This window comes from Macrobrachium rosenbergii, chromosome 25 (assembly GCF_040412425.1).
Source record: "Macrobrachium rosenbergii isolate ZJJX-2024 chromosome 25, ASM4041242v1, whole genome shotgun sequence".
Classification (NCBI taxonomy): Eukaryota; Metazoa; Arthropoda; class Malacostraca; order Decapoda; family Palaemonidae; genus Macrobrachium; species Macrobrachium rosenbergii.
In genome coordinates, this window is record NC_089765.1 from 47,569,431 (window position 1) to 47,579,803 (window position 10,373).

Below are 10,373 nucleotides of genomic sequence, written 5' to 3' on the forward strand. Positions count from 1 at the left end.
TCTGACATCGCTTAAGGCCCCGGTAGCACATGTGTATATGTATCGTGCCAAATCCCCAGCTCCCTTTCTCCCAGTAGCGAAGAGACGTGAGCGGTTTAGGCCGAGAGTTCGAGACGTGTAAGGCGTCTGTTATGTTTTTTTAGATGCTGGAGTGGCTTTGTTTGTGTGTGTATTAGTCTGTAACACCCATTTGCTTTCAGCAAACCTATCCGTTGATTACATACATAATCCCGGGGTGTCTACACGGATAGCAAAGTGTCCGCCCTCTGACCGGCCGGCTGCAGATTTGAACCCGCGACACAGACTTCTGTTTTTTTAGATTTTGGAGTGGCTTTGTTTGTGTGTGTATTAGTCTGTAACACCCATTTGCTTTCAGCAAATCTATCCGTTGATTACATACATAATCCTGGGGTGTCTACACGGATAGCAAAGTGTCCGCCCTCTGACCGGCCGGCTGCGGATTTGAACCCGCGACACAGACTTCTTATGAAGTCCGAGTCTGCTGCTCTACCGACCGAGCCATCGTGGCTCCCATTTCTCTTGAGTTCTTGATATGTTCCATGACAAAAAGAGAGATGAAAATAGAGAACATAAATAGAGAACATGCTGTATATCAACAAATAGATAAAGGCAAAAATGAAAAGCAAGCCTTTTTCATACTACTTCAGAGGGATGCTATTTGGATATGAACTTTTACTTTTTATAAAAAAAATTTTCAGCTCAGCCTCTTATTAAAAAAAGGTAATCCAAGTATATATATATATATATATATATATATATATATATATATATATATATATATATATATATATATAACTGAATCACGAAAATATGGAACGTGATGAATATATAAATAAAGATAAAATCCACGAAGGAAACGGAAACACTGGAGTGCTGCGAGGCCTTTCTACACTTACATCCTTTACTTAGCAGACTGAAGAAATATGAAAGTAAGTTTACAAAGAAAGCTCATATAAATGACAGATGGGGATTATAAAGGAAAAATATGTACCTGGAATCCAACACAATTGAAGAATTAGTAGAACTGCCAAAACAGGGTTAAATATTTAAGAGGTTTTACAAAGGATTAGGGTCAACCGTTCAGAAGCAGGGACAGGACAATTAAAAGATTATACAGGGTTGTGACTGACCACCCAAAAAATATTAGTACAACAAAATAATTCTCTTTTCTGAAAATAATAATAATTTTTGCAAGATGAACATTTTACAAATAAAAAATTATATTAAACATATGGATACATAGAAAATATATATCAAGTAGCTAACTAGTAATTAAGTCAGTGATTTTATCTTTAAGGTCGTTCTTGAACATTATTCTAATACAGGGTTCCAAATAATACATGCCAGGGCTAAGGTTAAAATTACAGCTGGAAGTAAGCTAGATAATAGCGGACTCCAATAGATTTCTTGAAGAGGAATCTTTCGATCTGGCAGTCACTGAATTTTCAGTCCAATTTATCCTGTGAGAGTTTTTAAGAGTGCTAAATAATGAGCAGGAGAAAAGTTACTGCTACTTTATTCAGGACGCAGGCCATTTATATAGCGGCGGACTGACGTCACACAGAGGAGTAAAATAGAATCTTGGTGACCTGAGGTCAATTACTCTCGACAATAATTACAATGAATAAATACAAGTTGAGTTAAAAGAAAATGGACAATGACTGATCTAACAATATTATAATACATATGCAAAAGAAACATATGCAAAATAAGTTAGTAACAGGTACAAATTTACATAGATAACGAGATTGATTCAGTATGGCTGATCCTGCTTGATGCGCTCCTATAGGAGTGATATATAGAAAACAGCTTGTTCATCATAGAAGACCAGCGTAGCGGGGACTTTATGAATACTCCCCCCCACCCCCCCACGTGGGTATCATCTGATTAGTCCAGGTATCTTCTGGGACGTTCAAGAGTGCCGCGGCTCCTCGAAGTGAGCTGGGGGCTGCAATGTGAGTGGGAGTGGCTGGTTGCTTTCGGGAGCGGCCCCGTGTCCTTCGTTTGAGGTGGCCCGGCTGTGGAGGAGACGGCTCTCGAGGAGAGCGCTGCATGGTGCCGTCTGCTGGTTCCTCCAGGAGGGTGGGCTTGAGGTGGTCGATCGACACCTAGTCGTCCTTCCCGTTCAGGGCGAGGCGGAAGGCTTTGTTGTTCCTCTCGAGCATGCGGAAGGGCCCCCTGTAGGGCCTGGTTAGTGAGGGCCGGGCGGCATCGTCCCTGACGAAGACGTGGGTGGTGGAGGACAAGCCGGGAGGTGTGAAGGCAGTTGACCTGTCAGTATACGTCCGCTGGCAGGGTGCGAACTTCCTGACTATGTCGCAGAGCCTCTGGACTGACGGGTTGTGCCAATCTTCCGTGACTAATTTGCCCTGGATTATGAGGGGCTCCCTGTAGATTTTCTCCGCTGCGGACGGGTCCCCGTTGGCTCTGGGGGAGGTTCTCAGCCCGAGGAGGATCCAAGGCAGCTGGTACTTCCAATCCTCGGCAGTGCAGCGGGCCATAAAGGATGCCTTCAGGGACCTGTGGAATCTCTCCACCAATCCGTTGGCTGCGGGGTTGTAGGCGGTGGTGGTGTGGTGAGACGTCCCCAGCAGGAGTGCCAGGGTGGACCACATCTCGGACAGGAAGGCCGGGCCCCTGTTGGTGGTTATGTGGTCTGGGACACCGAATTGGCTGATCCAGCTGGAGAGGAGGGCCTCGGTGCACTGGCGGTGGTTTCTTGCATGGGCATCGCTTCAGGCCACCTGGTTGAGCAGTCGATGATTGTCAGGAGATATCTGGCCCCGCTTGACGGGGGAAGAGGGCCTACGACGTCTATGTGTATGTGACCAAACCGCCTCCCGGCTGGGGAAAATCGCCTACCCTGGACTCGGTGCGATGCCCTATCTTGCTGGTTTGGCACCGGATACACTATCTCACCCACCTCCTCGCTTCCTTCCGCATCCTGTGCCAGACGAACTTCTCTGTCAGCAGCTTGGCCATCGTCCTGCCGGAGGGGTGGGACAGCCTGTGGATGATGTCGAATACCAGACGGCGGTGGGAGGCGGGCACCAGGGGGCGAGGCTGGCAGGTGCTGATGTCGCACAGGAGTTTTGGTCTCCCGGGGGCGAGGGCCATGTCCTTCCACTTTAGGGATGTGATGGCGGTGCAGTAGGCTGGAGTCTCTGGGTCGGCGGTCTGCTCCTGGCCGAGGTCCTCGTAGTTGATCCTGAGCTGCACTGCACTGAGCTCAATTCTGGAGAGTGCGTCTGCTACAGGGTTCTTCCTGCCGGGGAGGTACTTGATTGATCAGGTGAACTCCGCGATGGCCACGAGGTGCTGCTGCTGCCTGGAAGACCATGCGTTCCCTTGCTGGTAAAGGCATGGACCAGCGGCTGGTGGTCCGTCCAGATTGTGAAGGGCGTACCCTCCAGGAGGAACTTGAAGTGCTGTACCGCCTGATACACTGCACAGAGTTCCCTGTCGAAGGTGCTGTAGCGGGCCTCTGCGGGGTTGAACTTTTTGCTGGAGAAGGCGATGGGCTGGGGGCCGCCGGCGATGATCTGCTCTAGGACAGCCCCGCAGGTGACGTTGCTGGCATCCATCGTCAGTTGGAGGGGGCCGTTGGGGTTCTGGTGGGCCAAGGCGGTTGCCTTGGCGAGGGCGGCCTTCATCAGGGAGAAGGCCTGCTGCTGGTTGGGTCCCCACACTAAGGATTTCGGTCGGCCCTTCAAGATCTCCGTCAGGGGGGCCATGGTGTGTGCGATCCCGGGGATGAACCTCCTGTAGTAGTTGACCATCCTGAGGAATTCCTGGACGGCCTTGATGGAGGTAGGGGTGGGGAACCTGGTGATGGCTGCAATCTTTGATGTGAGAGAGTGGATGCCATCCGGGGATATCTCGTGGCCTATGAAGTCAGTTTTTTCGACACCGACGGTGCACTTGTCGAATCTGACGACGAGGCCGTTCTGCAGGCGCTGCGGGACCGCCCGGACGTGCCGCAGGTGCTCTTTGGGGGACCTGGAAAAAATTAGAATATCGTCCACATAGCAGATGCAGAAGTTCAGTTCCCTTAGGATGCTGTCCATCAGCCTCTGGAAAGTTGCCCCCGCGTTCCTCAGGCCGAAGGTGGAGAAGGCGAAGAAGTAGGACCCGAAGGGCGTGATGATGGTGGTTTTCGGGATATCCTCTGGAGCAACTGGTACCTGGAAGTATGATTTTAAAAGGTCTAATTTAGAGAATATTTTGGCCCCGTGAAAGGAGGCCATGAGATCTTGCATGTTGGGCAGAGGGTAGTGGTCAGGTTCACTTGCGAGGTTGAGCCACCTGTAGTTGCCGCAGGGTCTCCAGGAGCCATCCAGTTTCTGCACCATGTGGAGGGGAGAGGCTCACGGGCTGGAGGCCTCCTTGCATATGCCCATCCGCTCCATCTCCGGAACTTTGTGTGCGCTGGGGGGCCCTTCATCTTGATGCGGTGGTAGATTCTGTGCTTTGCTGGGGCTCCGGGTACTTGATGGAGCTCGGGTTTGAACACGTCGGGGAACTCCTTCAGCAGCTGGGCGTACTGGTGTGGGGTGACGGAGCAGATGGTAGGCACGCTGGTTCCCAGTGCCAGGTGGAGGGACTGGCAGGAGTCGGTGTCGAGGAGACGCTTGCGACCGACGTCGACTGCCAGCCCGAAGTGGGCGAAGAAATCTGCACCCAGGAGTGGGGTCCTTACGTCCGCGATGATGAAGTTCCATGTATATCTCCAGCCAAGGATGGAGATTGACAGGAGCCTGGTGCCGTAGGTGAGGATGAGGGACCCGTTTGCGGCCGTCAGGAAGGCAGCCGGGTCCGGTGGGCACTTGCGGTCCTCCCTGGATGGTGGAAATACTGAACAAACAGCCCCGGTGTTGACCAACATCATCCTGCCGGAGATGGTGTCGCGGACGTAGAAGCCTAGTGGTTTTGGGCTCCTGGGTTCCTCTGCTGCCATGGCGGCCTGTTCTGCTGGCCGCCGTCTCCCCCGTTTTTTGGATGGGTGAACGAGTAGAGGGTTTGGCAGTTCCGGGTGTCCTAGCCGTATCGCTGGTGGTAGTAGCAAGGGCTCGGTGGGTTTTTCTTGTGGTGATACACTGGCCACCTTCTAGTATCGGCGCTTATCTCCTCCTCTGCGCTGTCCTCCAGCTGAAGGGAACTGATGGGGTGTGTGGGCGTGGATGCCCGCTTCGCTGCCCTTGTGGAGTCGGTCAGCCGCTATGCCGTCCTAATCAAGTCCTCGAGCGGCATGGTGTAAGGGTCGAGGATCTGCGTTCGGACCTCCGGGAGGAGCTGACGGAGGATGATCTCCCTTGATAGGCTGATCTTGGACTGCCTACCGCTGCTGTCGGTGCCGGGAAGGGTGAGGAGGTCCTGGATCATGCCCCAAGTCTCCGGGATGTTCTGGTCATGCCCCGGGCTGGTGACAAGGTCGAGGGCGCGGGTGACCCTCTCGGCGACCGGCAAGGAGCAGGTCTCGATGAGGGATGTTTTCAGGTGGTGGTAGGTGACGGGGCGTGTGGCAGACACCCACGGGACGAGTTTCCTGTAGACCTCCTCCGGCAGGGTGCTGATTACGGCGTTAGCGTGTAGCACCTCGTCCGTGAGTCCCACCAGTCTGAACTGTCCCTCGACCCTGTAGAGCCATGATGATGGGTTGCCGTGTGTGAAAGGTGGCAGCTTTATGGCAGGAAGGGCAGTGTGCAGGGCGCAGGTAGCGGCGTGGAGGAGTGCGTGATTCTTGGCGTGGGCGATATGTGGGGGAAGTGGACGTCTGAGTCTGCGAAGTTCGCGGTTAATTGTACGTGGGAGGGAATGTCCGTGTCCATGCTCACTATTGCCCTCTTAAATGTCGTCAGCACTCCCAAACGCTGGTTACAGCGCCGTCTTTAGTCCATTACGGGCGTGGGGTAGTTCATGGAGCCAAGACTAGGTCGCCGTCTGAGTCTGCTAATGGCTCCGGGAACCACTCTGGGGTCACCACTTTAAGAGGTGCTAAATAATGAGCAGGAGAAAAGTTACTGCTACTTTATTCAGGATGCGGGCCGTTTATATAGCGGCGGACTGACGTCACACAGAGGAATACAATAGAATCTTGGTGACCTGAGGTCAATTACTCTCGACAATAATTACAATGAATAAATACAAGTTGAGTTAAAAGAAAATGGACAATGACTGATCTAACAAAATTCTAATACATGTGCAAAAGAAACATATGCCAAATAAGTTAGTAACAGGTACAAATTTACATAGATAAGCGGGGTTGATTCAGTATGGCTGATCCTGCTTGACCCGCTCCTATAGGAGTGGTATATAGAAAACGGGTCGTTCATCACAGAAGACCCGCGTAGCAGGGACTTTACGAGTTTTCACTTAAATGAATGAATATAGCATTGGATGCCTGCCCAGCTTTTGACTGAATACTTATGCTGCTTAATACGCACATCCAAATCTTTGCTAGATTGGCCAATATGAAAAGATTGGCAGTCCAAACATGGAATTTTATATACTATATGTTGTTGTTTTCCTCAGGGCTATTTTTTATTAACATTCTTTTGAGTGTTATTATAAGAAAAAACGAGGCTGACATTAAAAGGTTTTAACAATGATTTTATGTTTTCAAAACCACTAAAATAAGGCAAGCTAAGAATATTCTTAGGGGTTTCTTTCTTCATGTTACTTTCACTATAAAACTTTTTGTGGGCTTTGTTATAACAAATATCTAGTATATGTGAAGGATAACATAAATCTGTCCCTATTTTTCTTATGTATTCAATTTCTTGATTCAAATACTGGGGACTGACAATGCGCAAAGCCCGTAAAAACATAGGGGGAAAAAATGGATATTTTGATGTTAAGGTGATGGGCTGAATAAAAATGGACATAAGTTTAGTTGTTGGTTGGTTTCCTGTAAATACTGAATTTGCAGTGAAATGGTTCTCTATGTATTAAAACATCTAAGAAAAGGAGGCAATTGTCTTTTTCTAATTCTAACGTAAACTTAATGGATGGTATCTGGCTATTCAAATTACAGAGTAAATCATTTACATCAATACCAGCAGGCAAAACAGGTAAAATATCGTCAACATACCTATACCACTTTAAAGGAGTATAAATGATATTAGGCATATATCGTTTTTCAAAGAATTCCATGTACAAGTTTGAGAGGAGTGGGGATAAAGGGTTGCCCATTGCCATACCAAATACTTGTTGGTAAAATTCACTATTGAATATAAGCTTACAATCACAAATGCACAACCTAGTGAGAGAAATAATATGACTTACAGGTAGAGGTAATTCGTGATGGATTAATTCATTACCAAGATACTCTAAAATAGAATCTATAGGGGCTTTAGTAAAAAGAGAACAAACATCAAAACTAACGAATCTGTCAGTGGGGCAAAAAGTGATTTTGTTTAATTTATCAACTAAATCTAGACAGTTATATACGTGAGAATCTGAGATAGTTCCAAGTAACGGAGACAAGAGCTTGGTAATATATTTCGAAAGTTTATATGATATTGAGCCAACAGTACTGATAATAGGTCGCATAGGATTGTTTTCTTTGCGTGTTTTTACTAATCCGTACAAGTAAGGTAACGAGGGAAATTTGACTAACAACTGACCTATTAGTTCTTTTTTATCTTTAAGGATTTTTTTCACATTGCTGCTGAAACTTTTTATGACTTGATCAAGGGGATTTTTTGTTATTTTTTTGTATGTCGTATCATCATCCAGTAGGGCTTGCATACGTGATATGTAGTCAACTTTATCTAAAATTACAATACTATTCGATTTATCAGCTTTTGCGATGTGGATTGTATTGTCTTTTTTAAGGTCGGTCAAGCTTTTCTTATAGCGAGCAGGGAAATTGCTTTCATGCCTAACATTCGCAGCTCCATAAATAATACCTTTAATTGTGTCAATATGATTTTGAGGAATATCATAATGTTTTTCAAGTATACATAGGGACGACGCAATCCATAAAGCAGAGGGTCTATTAAATACAAAGAAGGATAAACCATATCCGAGCGCACTCACAAAATTTTCACTTATTTGTTTACTTGATAAATTTATAACACAATCATTACTTGATATATATTTTCTATGTATCCGTATGTTTAATATAATTTTTTATTTGTAAAAATGTTCATCTTGCAAAAATTATTATTATTTACAAAAAAGAGAATTATTTTATTGTACTAATATTTTTTGGGTGGTCAGTCACTTCTTCTTCTTCTTTTAACGTGCTTCTTTCCCATTTTTGTATGACCCTGTATAATCTTTTAATTGTCCTGTCCCTGCTTCTGAACGGTTGATCCTAATCTTTTGTAAAAACTCTTAAATATTTAACCCTGTTTTGGCAGTTCTACTAATTCTTCAGTTGTGTTGGATTCCAGGTACATATTTTTCCTTTATAATCCCCATCTGTCATTTATATGAGCTTTCTTTGTAAACTTACTTTTATATTTCTTCAGTCTGCTAAGTAAAGGACGTAAGTGTCGAAAGGCCTCGCAGCATTCCAGTGTTTCCGTTTCCTTCATTGGATTTTATATATATATATATATATATATATATATATATATATATATATATATATATATATATATATATATATATATATATATATATATATATAGAGCACCACTGGAACCAATAGCTCAACCACTGGCGAATGCACTTTGGCAGGATCTTGCAGCAGATTTGTTAGAGCATTGCCTACTGGAGAACTGATATTAATCATTGTGGATTATTATAGTTGGTACTTCGAAGTGGCAATAAGGATGTTGATTACATCAGAGAAATTGATTAGTGTCATTGTACCATTGTATCCATAATTGCTCGATTCAGAGTACCATGTACTTTGAAAATGGACAATGGACAATCATTCACATCTTCAGAATTTAAAGAATTGCTTGCCAAACTCTGAGTCAGACATGTTACTTTACCACCATTGTGGACACAGGCCAATGGTGAGACCTCTTCTGAATAGCTCGTGCTAAGGCAAAGAGTAGGTATAAATAACTCGTGACTTATTTTATGACATAGCACTTCACACTCCATTTGTCTACAGGAGGTACACCTTACTGCTTGAAGTTTAATCATGAGAGGAAAACAAAATTGCATGAGATATGGGTCGAAACAGAATCCTCAGAAGAAGACTTTACTGACCAGGATTGGTAACATAAAATGGTCAACAAGGAATATGCTGATAAATGACAGGATGCCACAGCAGGGACTGTTACTATGGGTGAAGTTTCGCTTGAATCCCCAAAGACTTTTATGCTAAATACCCAGTGCCCCACCCCTCCCCCCCCCTACACAAACACCATTGTCCATCATGTAGGAGGAGAGGTGGTAGTAGAGGCCATGGGAGGTAAAAAGTATTTTAGGCACACCGCTACCGTTAAAGTGTTACCTCCTGATGAAAAAACAGTTACATTAGAGGACCCAAAACATGGCAGTGGTGTACCAGTTGATCAATCCATATGTCCCTCTAGTCGTGGACTGACTACTGTGACCAATAATTTCCTTTTTATCCATCCACTTTATGGACAGACTTCAGTGGCAGGCAGTCCTGTATCAGTTCATCTCATTTGTCAACGACAGATGCCAGTATCATTTTCATGGTAAAGGAAGTTTAATTTGATTTTGGGTGCTATCTCCATAACTGGTATATTATGATGATTGACTTGAAAATATTCTGATTTGGTGTTTGTAAAATGTCAAATGATCAGGTCTAATGAGTACTTCTGTTTGGGCATCTGGTGCTTAATGTCAGGCTGACACTGTTTACTTGGTTGCCCCTAATTGTGTGGATTTTTGTTTTTAGATTACAAAATGAGTTGTAAGCTAGATCATATAATTGAGGTTAGAGTAAGCTTGTTTAAATTGTACCACAATATTAAATATCGTTCTGACTACCAGAATGATGTAGAAGAAAATTGCGATTAAAGACTTATGTTTCTCAGTTAAGCTTTGAGCAGATCAAAGGAGAATGTTAACATTTAGGGTATAAGCTACTTTTTGGATGAAAAGGGAGGAATGTCGCACTGAGCACCCAGTGGTGTTTGTATAGGTCAGTGCTGTAACATTTGTTGTATCTCTCTTGATTTTTTTATGTTACAAGAGATGGAAACAACAAATGTCATAATAAGTTGAGGAATAAACTTGTCAACTTCACTTGCAGTTAATGGAGTTCTCTTATATTATATGCATATTTAAGTGAAGAAAGTTATCTGTGTCACATCAGCAAGTTTTTGGCTGTAATGAACATAGTTATCATTGGAGTTTTATATATTTTCGGTAGTCAATTTTTTGCGGGAAAATACAGACCTCTTTCTTCCATTAAC

General features: G+C 45.0%; 2 protein-coding genes across 2 annotated transcripts; both read right to left on the reverse strand.

Moving 5' to 3' along the window:
- Nucleotides 1–2,129: 2,129 nt before the first annotated feature.
- LOC136852245 (uncharacterized) lies at nt 2,130–2,636 on the reverse strand. The gene has a single exon (XM_067126696.1). It carries the CDS (start codon nt 2,634–2,636, stop codon nt 2,130–2,132), a length of 507 nt encoding a protein of 168 aa, XP_066982797.1.
- Nucleotides 2,637–2,931: 295 nt separating this feature from the next.
- Nucleotides 2,932–4,978, reverse strand: LOC136852246 (uncharacterized). The gene is made up of 3 exons (XM_067126697.1): nt 4,371–4,978; nt 3,442–4,020; nt 2,932–3,286 (listed from the first exon to the last, which is right to left on the reverse strand). The coding sequence occupies exons 1-3, from the start codon at nt 4,976–4,978 to the stop codon at nt 2,932–2,934; spliced, it is 1,542 nt and encodes a 513-aa protein (XP_066982798.1).
- Nucleotides 4,979–10,373: the final 5,395 nt, after the last annotated feature.

What these genes read in the sequence shown, in the direction of transcription:
- LOC136852246 (XM_067126697.1), bottom strand. Translation starts at nt 4,978, where the DNA reads ATGGCAGCAGAGGAACCCAGGAGCCCAAAACCACTAGGCTTCTACGTC. An exon ending in GAGCCTCTCCCCTCCACATG is followed by an intron (nt 4,021 to 4,370) that starts GTGCAGAAACTG and finishes AATTTTTTCCAG; the next exon opens with GTCCCCCAAAGAGCACCTGC. An exon ending in CAGGCGGTACAGCACTTCAA is followed by an intron (nt 3,287 to 3,441) that starts GTTCCTCCTGGA and finishes CCTCCCCGGCAG; the next exon opens with GAAGAACCCTGTAGCAGACG.
- LOC136852245 (XM_067126696.1), bottom strand. Translation starts at nt 2,636, where the DNA reads ATGTGGTCCACCCTGGCACTCCTGCTGGGGACGTCTCACCACACCACC.